The 14,434-nt window shown below is 40.3% G+C and overlaps 1 protein-coding gene across 2 annotated transcripts in view; it reads right to left on the minus strand.

Annotated features, from left to right (window-relative positions):
* LOC111966427 (ADP-ribosylation factor guanine nucleotide-exchange factor 2 (brefeldin A-inhibited)) overlaps positions 1 to 14,193 on the minus strand; it is a 39,193-nt gene extending 25,000 nt beyond the window's left edge. For both annotated transcript variants that reach the window (XM_023991047.2, XM_023991046.2), the window contains exons 1-3: positions 13,872 to 14,193; positions 1,755 to 1,785; positions 1,388 to 1,511 (exon numbers count right to left, since the gene is read on the minus strand). In XM_023991047.2, coding sequence (XP_023846815.1) covers positions 1,388 to 1,511; positions 1,755 to 1,785; positions 13,872 to 14,037 — 321 coding nt within the window. In that variant the 5' untranslated portion in view covers positions 14,038 to 14,193. The remainder of the gene's footprint in view (positions 1 to 1,387; positions 1,512 to 1,754; positions 1,786 to 13,871) is intronic.
* Between the last annotated feature and the right edge of the window lie 241 nt (positions 14,194 to 14,434).

A 14,434-nucleotide genomic window follows, 5' to 3' on the forward strand; every position in this document is an offset into this window, starting at 1 on the left:
AAAAAAAAATGTATTTACATAAGTAGTCAGACCCTTTGCTATGAGACTCGAAATTGAGCTCAGGTGCATCCTGTTTCCATTGATCATCACTGAGATGATTCTACAACTTAATTGGAGTCCACCTGTGGTAAATTCAATTGATGATTGGACATGATTTGGAAAGGCACACACCTGTCTATATAAAAGGTCCCACAGTTGACAGTGCATGTCAGAGCAAAAACCAAGCCATGAGGTTGAAGGAATTGTTCATTGAGCTCCGAGACAGGATTGTGTCGAGCTACAGATCTGGGGAAGGGTACCAAAAACATTTCTGCAGCATTAAAAGGTCCCCAAGAACACAGTGGACTCCATCATTCTTAAACGGAAGAAGTTTGGAAACACCAAGACTCTTCCTAGTGCTGGCCGCCCGACCAAACTGAGCAATCGGGGGAGAAGGGCCTTGGTCAGGTGGGTGACCAAGAACCCAATGATCACTGACAGAGCTCTAGAGTTCCTCTGTGGAGATGGGAGAACCTTCCAGATGGACAACCATCTCTGCAGCGCTCCACCAATCAGGTCTTTATGGTAGAGTGGCCAGACTGAAACCACTCCTAAGTAAAAGGCACATGACAGCCCGCTTGGAGTTTGCCAAAAGGCACCTAAAGACTCTCAGACCATGAGAAACAAGATTATCTGGTCTGATGAAACCAGGATTGAACTCTTTGGCCTGAATGCCAAGTGTCACGTCTGGAGGAAACCTGGCACCATCCCTATGGTGAAGCATGGTGGTGGCAGCATCATATGTTTTTCAGCTGCAGGGACTGGGAGACTAGTCAGGATCGAGGCAAAGATGAATGGAGCAAAGTACAGAGAGATCCTTGATGAAAACCTGCTCGAGCGCTCAGGACCTCAGACCCAGCCAGAGACCGGACTTGAACCCGATTGAACATCTCTGGAGAGACCTGAAAAAGCTGTGCAGCAACGCTCCCCATCCAACCTGACAGAGCGTGAGAGGCTGTGCAGAGAAGAATGGGAGAAACTCCCCAAAGATAGGTGTGCCAAGCTTGTAGCGTCATATCCAAGAAGACTCGAGGCTGTAATCGCTGCGAAAGGTGCTTCAACAAAGTACTGAGTAAAGAGTCTGAATACTTATGTAAATGTCATATTTCAGTTATTTTTTATAAATTTGCAAAAAACATCTGAAAACCTGTTTTTGCTTTGTCATTATGGGGTATTGTGTGTAGATTGGGTNTTGTGTGTAGATTGGGTGGGGGTGGGGGGGTGGGGGGATTATTATATCAATTTTAGAATAAGGCTGTAACCTAACAAGGGATCTGAATACTTTCCGAAGGCATTGTATCATCCAAAATAATATCCCAATGTAACTTCTTCCCCCATCACTACATACCTGTAAGCAGTCCAACGAGGTGCTGACAATGCGTGGGGACTTAGATTGACAGGCAAGCTCAAAAGGTAGCACATATTTGTCAGCCTCAATGTAGTTTGCTCGGGGCGGGACCACTGTGCCATCTCTGCAGACCAAAGGAAAGGTAAATGACAACAGGAACTATAACCTTAATATTAATGCACTGTAAATTGCTCTGGATAAGAACGTCTGCAAAATGTTAATGTAATACAGATTAAATCATGCAGGCCTCAGGACATTACAAACTTAATAAGCACTAATAACAGTGGTGACTGCTTAATAGGTGCATAAAACCAATCACCTGCCCATGAAATCCAAATACAAAAGAGGGAAAGGGGTTGAAACTTACTTTTGCTTCTCAAGCTCGATTTTAATTTCATCTGTGAAGACAAAAGGAACAACATTAGTGATGTCCGAACATTTACCTTAAAGTGACGATCCGCAGTTAAACAAAGTGTATACCCTGCCTCAGTTTTAGTAAAATGTTGAGGGATGTGCCTGGAGAAATTTTACCACTGAAATTCATAGACAGAGCTGTGGATGCAAGGACTGACCATCCAAAATATCAAAATGATAGTTTAAGGCATGTTTTGAGGTTTTGATTGTTTACATTTAGAATGTTTACAAACATTGGCGTAAACCAGGCTTATATTTTGGGTTCTGGTGGGGTACGACAGTTCAACTAAGCTCATGAGGCATTCATAATTTATATTCAAGAATCAATGTGTATATAACACTACCGTTCAAAAGTTTGGGGGTCACCTAGAAATGTCCTTGTTTTTGAAAGAAAAGGAAAATGTTTTGTCTATTATAATAACATCAAATTGATCAGAAATACAGTATTGACACTAGTCATTTACAATATTAACATTGTAGCTGGAAACGGCAGATATTTGATGGAATATCTACATAGGCGTACAGAGGCCCATTATCAGCAACCATCACTCCTGTGTTCCAATGGCACGTTGTGTTAGCTAATCCAAGTTTATTATTTTAAAAAGGCTAATTGATCATTAGAAAACACTTTCGCAATTATGTTAGCACAGCTGAAAACGGTTGTTCTGATTAAAGAAGCAATACAACTGGCCTTCTTTAGACTAGTTGAGCATCTGGAGCATCAGCATTTGTGGGTTCAATTACAGGCTCAAAATGGCCAAGAAAAAAACTTTCTTCTTAAACTCGTCAGTCTATTCTTGTTCTGAGAAATGAAGGCTATTCCATGCCAGAAATTGCTAGCTTGCTGCCTATCAAGCTAGCTTGAACACAGCCCGCGACTCAGTTAGCCATTGTGGCTGGGACTGCGGATTGTCCCGGGCTTGTGGCTGTCTAGACCCCTGCTGTTTTTGGTTTTTCAATCTTCCCTGTGACCTGCCCTGTCTGGAACTGCAAGGAGTAACAGCGTAACCTATGTTGTTACCATGAAAGACCAAAACTGGTGGGAGTACCGTGAGGACAGTGGTGTCTAAGAGCGACATGTCTGCACAAACCCGAAAGTCCCCAAAAGTTGGATCCCCATCCCATGACGAATTTTTCAAGGTAATTGACTAGAATCCTATTACCAAGTGTATTCGACGCCAGGTCAGCGGAGTCAATCACCACCTTCCGGAAACACCTGAAACACCACCTCTTTAAGGAATACCTAGGATAGGATAAAGTAATCCTTCTAACCCCCCCCCCCCCTTAAAAGAGTTAGATGCACTATTGTAAAGTGGTTGTTCCACTGGATATCATAAGGTGAATAGCCACCCCAATTGTAAGTCGCTCTGGATAAGAGCGTCTGCTAAATGACTTAAATGTAAATGTAAATGTATCACAGGTGAAGGATCTTTTAAACTTACAAAAATAGTTCTACAAGCAGTTGTTACAACAAGAAAATAGCTTCCAGTGTCTTGTCCAAATACTGGTGAGGTCAACTAATAAAAGAATGGACGACCTGACCAGAGGACCAGGACCTGAAGAACAGTTCACAGTTCCTCCAGGGTCAGCTCGATGAGTTTAAACAGGACAACGGGAAGAAGACAGCAGTTATTTAGAGAGCACATCAGTTTTGTATGTGAATTCATTATAACAATGACAGAGAAATCAGATTCTCTCAAGGGACAATCAAGGCAAAACATGGTTGTGGACGGAATTGCAGAATCTCCATGAGACCTGGACGGAGTCAAAGTGAGGACAAAGTAAGGGAAATGATCTCAGAGAAACTGAAGATGGACCATAGGAAGATTGAGGGGGAGTGCGCCCACAGGACTTTAAAACCCACCACCGGCCCAGGTGACATGTCCAAGCCGATAGTGGTCAAGTTTCTGAGGTTCAAGCACAATGTAGCTTATCTGGAAAGAGGCAAGAACTTGAGAGGAACGTATATCTTCCTCAACGAGCTGTGTGCCAGAAGAGGAAGAAGTTATACCAGCCATGAAAGCTGTCAGAGTGCATGGAGACATTGCTTACATACACTATGACGGGCTAATAGTCCACCCTCCCTCCCAAAAGCTTGGAAGGGATGAGAGCCAAGCCTATGGGTTCGTAGCTTCAACCACGCAGCGCACACAGAGATTATTGGACTGCTGAATGTATTAGAAAATTATATATTGCTATGTTTGCCCTTTTCCATTTTATGTCTCACTGATAAGCGACCTGAATATTGACTGGTTTTCATCCAGCTGTCCACTTAAAAGGAAGCTTCTTACTATAACCAGTGCCTGTAATCTGGTTCAGGTTATTAATCAACCTACCAGAGTGTTTACAAACACGACAGAACAAGATCATCCACATGTATTGATCACATTTTTACTAATACTGTAGAACTTTGTTCAAAAGCTGTATCCGTACCCATTGGATGCAGTGATCAGAACATAGTGGCTATATCCAGGAAAACCAATATTCCAAAAGATGGGCCTAAAATTGTGTGTAAGAGATCATACAAAAGATTTTGCTGTGATTTATGTGGATGATGTTAAAAATATTTGTTGATGTGATTAATAAAGAGCATCCAGACGCTGCACTTGATGAATTGCCTCCTCCAATTATTGATAAACATGCACCTGTTAAGAAACTGACTAAGATCTGTTAAGGCTCCATGGATTGATGAGGAATTCAAAAACGGTATGGTTGAAGGGGATGGGGCAAAAGGAGTGGCTAATAAGACATCCGACTGGCTTACTTACTGTAAATTGAGAAATGATGTGACTAACATCAAAAAGAAGAAGAAACTGTATTATGAAGCCAAGATGAATGATATGAAAAACTTTAGATGACTATAAATGAAATTAAGGGCAGAAAGACAAAAACTCCATCTTTCATCGAATCAGATGGTTTTGTGATGAATAAGACATTTGATGTTGGCAATTATTTTAACGATTATTTCATTGGCAAAGTGGGCAAACTTAGGCAGGAAATGCTAACAATGAACAGCGAACCATCATACTCATGTACAAAAGATAATAAGAAAAGCATTGCAAGTTTGAATTTTTGTAAAGTTAGTATGGGAGAGGTGGAAAAGTATTGTTATCGATCAATAATGACATGCTCCTGGCATTGACAACTTAGATGGAAAGCTACTGAGGATGGTAGCTGACTATAGCTACTGCTATCTGTCATATGTTTAATCTGAGCCTAGAGGAAAGTCTTTGTCCTCAGGCATGGAGGGAAGCCAGTCATTCCACTACCCAAGAGTGGTAAAGCAGCCTTGCCTAGTTAAATAAAAGGTTACACTAAGAGCATAACATTTCTGCACCCTAATTTTCTAATTCTAGTCTAACCAATACCCAAATGGAGATTCAGTGAAAATAAAAATCTCATTGATTTATCAAGACCAGTCCCAATGCTTGTCGGGGAGCAGAGCGAAATGACGCCGAAATCTTACTGTTTCCAAAATCTTATTGCTTCAAATTCTATTGCTTCTAACTTAAATGCTTTTTCAATAAATAAGACCTACACCACTTTTAACAGCACATTACTCAACACTAGTGAGACTCATTTCGCCTATGGTAGGCCTTTTCAATGACGTGACTCTCCGCCAATAACTACATTTAGAGGATTGGAGATTTCTAAATTAATATCTAAAAGAGGCATCCAATCCTCGAAATAAAATTATTGGCGGCTTTGTTTACAAATTAGTGAGAATGTCTCATCCCATGTTCAAGAATTACCTTTCTCGCTCACTAGGTTAAATGAAGAAAAAAAAATCTCCAAAATATTGTAACTTTAAAAAAAAAGCGATTTTGATTATTATTAATTTAGAATTATGGAATATCTAAAAGGCTTTTATATCTAAGTTTTTTTTATATAATTCTAAATGAATTAATAATAATAATAATAATATTGCTTTGTTTAAAAAGTAACAATATTTTGGAGATTTCGTTTTCATTTAACTTAGAGTGAGCGAGAAAAAGGCAATTCTTGAACATGGGGTGAGACATTCTCACTAATTTGTAAATAAAGCCAGTTTGTTATTTAGAATTCTTTATTTTTGGAGAAACATAACTTGATTATTTAGCAGACATCACTTGCTTTTGCTGGCTTGATGAAAACGATGTCCCTTTCATCTGTTCTCTAACACAGTTACCATTCAAAAACGAGCTGTTCAAGGGTGGAGTTTTGGGCGGGGTGAGGAAAGGTGTGACTTTCAGGTTACAATAGGCTATAAGTATTAAGCAGATCGCCGATTGTCCTCACTTTGATTATGATGGACAACATACTGTAGCACCATGACCAGGATCTCTATTAATTTATTAAGTGAGCAGATTAGGGCATTCAGGAGGAACGGAAAATCTACTGGAGACAATTCAATACTGGTAGACTTGGGGATTTTGGTCACAGACAGTGCTATTCGCAAACACTATCATCAGATGCCTGTTTTATGCCAAACTCGAAAGCCCAGGAAAATGAACAGGTACAGTAGGCGACAAAACTGTAAAGTAGGCCTAATAATGCTTAAATAAATCGACTGCTAGTCTTTACTGTATGCTGCACATTTTTACATTGCATTTCCATCGACTCACTGATGAATGAAGATGATGAGCGATCGGCAAAGGCCATCTGGAATCTGCTGGCATCACGACACAACATCAACATCGCTCTAATCACAGTCAGAAGACAGTTGAAGAAACTTGCGTGGACTTATGGAAATGCTCCGTAAGAAATGTTTCATATCTATCTATCTATATATATATATGGTTGTAATTCCGATGTGTCCACAAGATGGCAGAGGAGTATGTGCAAAGTTTCAGACGGATAACTTGAAGTATGAGCTTTCTCCATGACATTTAGTGTGAAGTCACCCAGGTACATTTGTGCAAATCGTGAAGGAGACCGTTGCATTCATATTAAATGTTTCTGCAAGAATATCGTCAAATCTGTATACTTGGACTTTGATTTAGCTTTTCCAGTATTAATAGCCATATTATAAGTTCAACATTTGCAAAACAACCAGTTTTCATAACTTATAACTGTCCAAAATGAAAAGGCATGCTGTCGTACAAGGTTAGTAGCTAAATGTAGGAACGATACATGGTTTCCGGATACTCTCGTAGAGCCAAGCTCATTGGCTATCTAGTTAGCTTTGTTTGACCCCGATTGGTGCTTATTTGACAAAGATAGAGTCGTTCAAGTGAACACCACCCGCATCATTGGCGTGCCATGAAGGCGTCGCTCTCTGACCATATATGGTGTCCTATAGGATATACTACACCCCTAATGATATAGTGAAGTCTCGTTACGTTCTAGGATCTCTGAGAAATACATACGAATGCGATTTGACTGGTTGAAGCAACGTTTAGGGTGAGATTTTCACAGATTCCTTTCTTTGCAAATTGAACGAGTGGAAATACAAAATCAATCATGCATGCTATATGGACCTGTTTAGGATATGAAAAAGTACTTTATCTAACAAAACAACACTTCATGTTATCTCTGGGACCCTTTGGATGATAAATCAGAGTGCAAGTACACATTCCACCTTTAGAGGTGAATTTATCAAACCTATCGCGGTGAAAACTTTTGTTAGGAGCTCTCAAACAATAGCATGGCATTTTTTCTCAGTACAGTAATAGCTACTGTAAATTGGGCAGTGCAGTTATATTAACCAGAATTTAAGCTTTCAGCCGATATTAGACACTTATATGTACCGACATTTGTTGTTTCTCTAAAATCTGCGATCTTGACACAAGGCGCTGCATGATTTACATTTATTGCTTGACTCGTTATGACGTTATAATTACTTACATGTGCTTCCACCGTAATGTTTTTGTCAGACATCTTTGCTTAACTTCTCTAGGATATGTGGGACGCTAACGTCCCACTTGGCCAAAAGCCAGTCAAAATGCCGAGCACCAAATTCAAATATATTACTATAAAAATCTAACTTTCATGAAATCACACATGAAAGACACCAAATTAAAGCTACACTTGTTGTGAATCCAGCCAACATGTCTGATTTCAAAAAGGATTTACGGCGAAAGCACACCAAACGATTATGTTAGGTCAGTAGATAGCCACAGAAAACACAGCCATTTTTCCAGCCAAAGAGAGGAGTAACAAAAAGCAGAAATAGAGATCAAATTAATCACTAACCTTTGATGATCTTCATCAGATGACACTCATAGGACTTCATGTTACTCAATACATGTATGTTTTGTTCGGTAAAGTTCATATTTATATCCAAAAATCTGGGTTTAGGCGGGACGCTACTGTCTCACTTGGCAAAAAGCCAGAGAAAATGCAGAGCGCCAAATTCAAATGAATTACTATGAAAATTACTATAAAAATCTAACTTTCATTAAATCACACATGAAAGTTACAAAATTAAAGCTACACTGGTTGTGAATCCAGGCAACATGTCAGAATTTAAATAGGCTTTTCGGCGAAAGCAAACAATGCTATTTTCTGAGGATAGCACAATAGTAAACAAGGACAGAGAAGCATATTTCAACCCTACAGGTGCGACACAAAACGCAGAAATACAAAAATAATTCATGCCTTATCTTTGACGAGCTTCTGTTGTTGGCACTCCAATATGTCCCATAAACATCATAAATGGTCCTTTGTTCGATTAATTCCGTCGATATATATCCAAAATGTCCATTTATTTGGCACATTTGATCCAGAAAAACACAGCTTCCAAATTGCTCAAAAGTGACTACAAAATATCTCAAAGGTTACCTGTAAACTTTGCCAAAAAATGTAAAACTACTTTTGTTATACAACTTTAGGTATTTTTTTACGTTAATAATCGATCAAATTGAAGACGGGATGATCTGTGTTCAATACAGGATTAAAACCAACTATAGCCAGCTTTCTGCTCACGCGCTTCTATCTAACAGGACACTTAATGTGACTCTCATTCAAGATGGCCGTACTTCTTCATTACACAAAGGAATAACCTCAACCAATTTCTCAAGACTGTTGACATCCAGTGGAAGCGGTAGGAACTGCAAGCAGGTCGATTAGAAATCTGGTTTCCCAATGAAACCTCATTGAAAAGAGAGTGACCTCAAAAAAAATCATCTGAATGGTTTGTCCTCGGGGTTTCGCCTGCTAAATAAGTTCTGTTATACTCACAGACATGATTCAAACAGTTTTAGAAACTTCAGAGTGTTTTCTATCCAAATCTACTAACAAAATGCATATCTTATCTTCTGGGGATGAGTAGCTAGCAGTAGAATTTGGGTATGCTTTTCATCCAAACGTGAAAATGCTGGCCCTTATCCTAGAGAAGTTAAGAAAGTCACCAGCGACGGGTGGCATAACGTCAAATTCGTCATTGGAACCACTCAATATGATTGGTCATATAAAAACCTTGGGACCCAAAAGCATAATGAGTGCTCTAACTCCACCCTGCTGTGGTCTGGAGCAATGAAGCCGTGACGCTGGGTACCTCTAAGTCCCGCGGCGTAAACTCACAACTTTTAAAGGAGGAACCACTGTATGTGTTATGGCTTTTCAACCTCGGCCATATCGTGGATTCAGAGCTATCTAATAGAACTCAGAAGGTTTTCTTTAATGGAAGCTTCTCTGTCATACATGTCATTGAAAATAAATATTTATATTTCTTTCTTCCTTTATTTAACTAGGCAAGTCAGTTAAGAACAAATTCTTATTTACAATGATGGCCTACCCCGGCCAAACCTGGACGCCGCTCTATGGGACTCCCAATCACGGCCGGATGTGATACAGCCTGGATTCGAATTAGGGACTGTAGTGACGCCTCTTGCACTGAGATGCAGTGCCTTAGACCGCTGCGCCGCTCAGGAGCCCCAGTGTGGTGTACCATAGAGCAGCTCTCTAGACCCTCTACTCTTTTCTATTTTTACCAATGACTTGCCATTGGCATTAAACAAAGCATGTGTGTCCATGTATGCTGATGATTCAGCCATACACGCGTCAGCAACCACAGCTAATGAAGTCACTGAAACCCTTAAAGAGTTGCAGTCTGTTTTGGAATGGGTGGCCAGTAATAAACTGGTCCTTAACATCTCTAAACCTAAGAGCATTGTATTTGGTACAAATTATTCCTTAAGTTCTGGACCTCAGCAGAATCTGGTCATGAATGATGTGGCTGATGAACAAGTTGAAGACACTAAATTACTTGATGTTACCTAAGTTTGTTAACTGTCATGGTCACAATATATAGATTGAATGGTTGTAAAGATGGGGAGAGGTCTGTCTGTAATAAAGAGATGCTCTGCTTTTTTGACACCACACTCCACAAAGCAAATCCAGCAGGCTCTAGTTTATCTTAATTATTGTCCAGTCATATGGTCAAGTGCTGCAAAGAAAAACCTAATTAAGCTGCAGCTGGTCCAGAACAGAGTGGCACATCTTGCTCTTCATTGTAATCAGAGGGCTAATATTAATACTATGCATGCCAGTAGTGTTGCAAAAATCCAGGAACTATCAATAAATTCACTGGTTTTCCAGAAATCCTGGTTGGAGAATTACGGATTTCCTGCTTATTCTGGGAAATCTCCAACTGGGACTTCGGGAAAACAAGGAATTTATTGAAAGTTCCCAGAATTTTGCCACCTTACATGCCAGTCTCTCTTGGCTGAGAGTTGAGAAAAGACTGACTGCGTCACTTCTTTTAACAATGTGTTATAAATTCCAAATTGTTTGCATAGTCAATTTATACACAGCACTGACACATACCCCACCAGACAGGCCACCAAGGGAACCACCGCCCCACCAACCTCTCATGCCACCCCACAGTTTGCGACCACACTGCAGTAGAGCACAGTACAGTAAAGAAAAGTAGTATAGTTCAGTAGATTCTGTACAATACAGCACACGAGTAGAGTAGAATGTAATATACTCTACTGGACTGTACTGTGATGTGCAAACTTGTGAAACATTGAAGTCTATGAATGATACAGATCTTGTTTGTGGGCGGAGCTTATTAGAATAATAGCCAGAGTGTAGAATAATACCCAAACATGTAAAGGAAGATATTACATTGTTCTACCTTTGTGTACCAGTTCAGGATACATCACCATGAAGAGAATGACATTCATAAGAATGCATTTCTATATAGTACAGATCAAGGATCCATGATGACATTCTGTTACCGGATTTTTATCCACTTCTGTTACTGTAGTTCAATAACTAAAATAGATCATATCGTAGCTGACACCACATTCTTTCTGCAGACATATTTGAATCTTAATTCGGAGTAGATAATTAACAGAGTTTTTGGAGAATGTGGTCACATATATTTCCCCCAGCTAACTTGCCTACATGTTCTGAAACACATTTTAACTTTTAGAAAGATAAGCTTGAAATAGGCATGGTGTAATTGACTCAACAACCAAAACATGTACCTGTTAAGGTTTCCTAACGAACCAGAAAAATCTACAGTTCTTTCTGGTTGTTTTTGTCAAAGTTAGCTAGCCAACTCATTGATCCTGCTTTGTACTATACCCCTCAGAAGTGTCTCCTCTGTGACTCAAATAATTTCAGTAGCATAGAAATGACAGTATCAACCTACCCATTTATACAGTTACATTAGAAAAAACAAATCAAACGGACTTCAAACAATTGATATTATGGTGTTAGGCGAACTGAAATTAAAGTAGGCCTACACTCCCACCCCCGCAAAACCCATAAACCTCCAGCTAATGACCAGACACAATCGTATCCCCTTGACATTGATCTGTCCAAAGTTGTGACACAAGGGCCTGTGCTCATAACAGCTCTGTCGAAACAGGCCTAACTGCACCACTCAATGTCACAATTTTGCTTATGTATTAGGCCTAGGCATTAGCATACAAGGCCAGATGTGATCAAGGGCTGTATCACACACATCCAGATGAACAACTGCTGCTATACCCAAGGACTCCACATACTGATATTCTTGGCAACTGCTGACACACAAAGTTGTTCTCAAGGCAAGGCATGCCTAACAGCAGAACAGGGAGCATAGACTATGGACTGAGGAAATAGCCTACAGCAGTTGTAGTCTCAACTGCAGCTTGACCCTGTGTTCCTCTCAACTGTGTGTCTGTGTGCTCTCAGTAACAACATTTCCGTTGTTACTATGGACAATGAAGTTGTATTGTACATCTGAACACTGCTTAATCAGAAAGGGGAGAAAAAGATGCCCTGAATCTGGCTCATCTGGGATCCATAAACATTCCATTATCTGTGGGAGCCATAAACATTCCATTATCTGTGGGAGCCATAAACATTCCATTATCTGTGGGAGCCATAAACATTCCATTATCTGTGGGAGCCATAAACATTCCATTATCTGTGGGAGCCATAAACATTCCATTATCTGTGGGAGCCATAAACATTCCATTATCTGTGGAAGCAGCATTATAATTATTGCACCACTGGACACCTCCAGTCGCTCATCTCATCTCCCCTTTAAAATATAATCAGGATATACAACTTGTGCAATAGTCTAAATGTCACAACCTAGGATACATTACAGTGCAGTAAAGTGCAAATGAACCATAGTGCCAGACAGTGTCTGTTGGAAGTGGAACCCCCCCCAGGACATTTAGCCTAATTGCTCAATGGCATGTGTGTGCATACACAAACTAGGGAGAACCACAGTCCATTGGCCACTCAGTTTGTGAAAAAGAGTGGCTAATATTTGTCAGAGGATAAGGATTCATTGTGGCATTCTCATTATAACATGTTATCAGATTAACAATGCTCATTATAACAAAGAACTTGGGCAATGAAGTGTAGCGGTGATAGGCAGGCAGGTTCTCCAACCACCACTCCAAACCAGGATGAACGCAACATCTATGCCAACGAGAAGTATGCAATGAATAGACTAGAGCCTAAGTAAACTATTTAGTGTACAGTGTGCCAAATATGATAGTCCATGAATGGGCTGGGTAATGTAAATATGGAGAGATTCACTTAAAGGGAGCAAAGTCAACATTTACCCACCTATGAATCTGGAGCTAATTCAGTATGGGGTTACCTGTCTGTGACAATGTGTCGCCTGGAATCTAAGTGGTGAATAGGAAACAATTGCTTGTCTACCTGCCATGAATCATAAATAATGTACAGTGCAGGACCGGGTCAAAGCGCAAACTTGTTTGGCTCTTATTTCCATCTCAAAATAAGTGAGGGAGAGACTGGACAATAGGCTTCAAAGTTCCCGGAAGTATGCCATCACTGAACTGGAATTTCTGGTAGCTTAAAACATCTAGCTAGAAATTCTTCTAGATTAGACCAATGATGGGTTTACACACATCACTGGGTTAGACCCTGCTCAAGAATCTCGTGTTTTTTTTGGACAACAGCAACTATGCCGTGCTGAACTAGCAGTAAAAATGAACATTCAACTACATTAAAATACACACGTATATTCATTAACAGTAAAAATGTACAGCAGCCATGTCTCCCAACATGTTTCCCATTTAGCAGTATTGATCTCTACAAAAAAAACACAGCACAAGAGTAATGCGTGGGAGTGTAAAACTATCCCTCCACTGCTCAGTGGAAAATAATAGACGTCAGAATATCCTGATTGAAGTAAATTGCCAGCTGACTGAAGGTGACAGTGCTACGTACTGTACAATGATTGGTCCAATGGCTAGGTAGCAAGCTAACTCGTTAGCCAACTAGCTAGGTAGCTAGTTGTCAAAGTTGACATGGATGATATTGCAATCTGAAGACATAGCATATGACTGAATATAATAGCCTAGTGTTCACATGCAGTCAGATCTATGACAAGGCTCCACGATCATTAACTAGTTTTCAAAGACTGGAAGCATTGAACATTATGCTGCGTTGTGTTGGTAGCTATCTAGCTACCAATCTGGCTAATCGAACTAGCTAGCAAGCTTGCTACCTTGACAGGAGGCCATTGAACGTCATAGCTAACTCGCTAACAAACAAAATTAACTAGTTAGCACGGAAGGGCTAACGTTAGGTAGCTAAAATATTACGTTGAAGAAATAACAACACTAAGGATGCAACGTCCACCAATAAAAAAATTAAACTCACGCACCAAGAGCCACTTGGCATGCTTTACGCAGCTGGCTGTGCTGGCTCCGCTTCAACTCCTTATCCGACAGGATTTTTTCCAGCGCCCTAGACAGAAACATGCTCTTGGTTTTTGTGCTTTCCGTCTGCTTCTGCTGTTGTTGTTGAGCAAGACGTTGTTGCTGTTGCATCTTTTGATATAACTGCTGCTCTCTCAGGCCGGCATCTCTGGCCTGACCCTGCGTAGATGCAGGCGAGAGAAATGCTAACGAAACCAGGCTATCGGTGTGTCTATCCACCGACTTTGTTGGGGCTGCTACCTCAGCACTGAGTCGCCATGTTGTTTACACGTCACGTCACGTGATTCTAAACTGATTTTATTTGACGCTTTGGCCCCCTCCACTGGATCGAATGATCCCTTCAGTTTCCCAACAAAACCTTATATACGTCATGCTGATAAGGGTTTTATACATATTTCTTACAGATAATATTTTAGCCCCGACGTGACTCGTTAGTCATACATTGATTTGGATTCCTCTGAAAGCAGCAGTGTGGCCCTAAAATATCTGGCGTTATCTAGTTAGGTAA

This window comes from Salvelinus sp. IW2-2015, linkage group LG7 (assembly GCF_002910315.2).
Source record: "Salvelinus sp. IW2-2015 linkage group LG7, ASM291031v2, whole genome shotgun sequence".
Classification (NCBI taxonomy): domain Eukaryota; kingdom Metazoa; phylum Chordata; class Actinopteri; order Salmoniformes; family Salmonidae; genus Salvelinus; species Salvelinus sp. IW2-2015.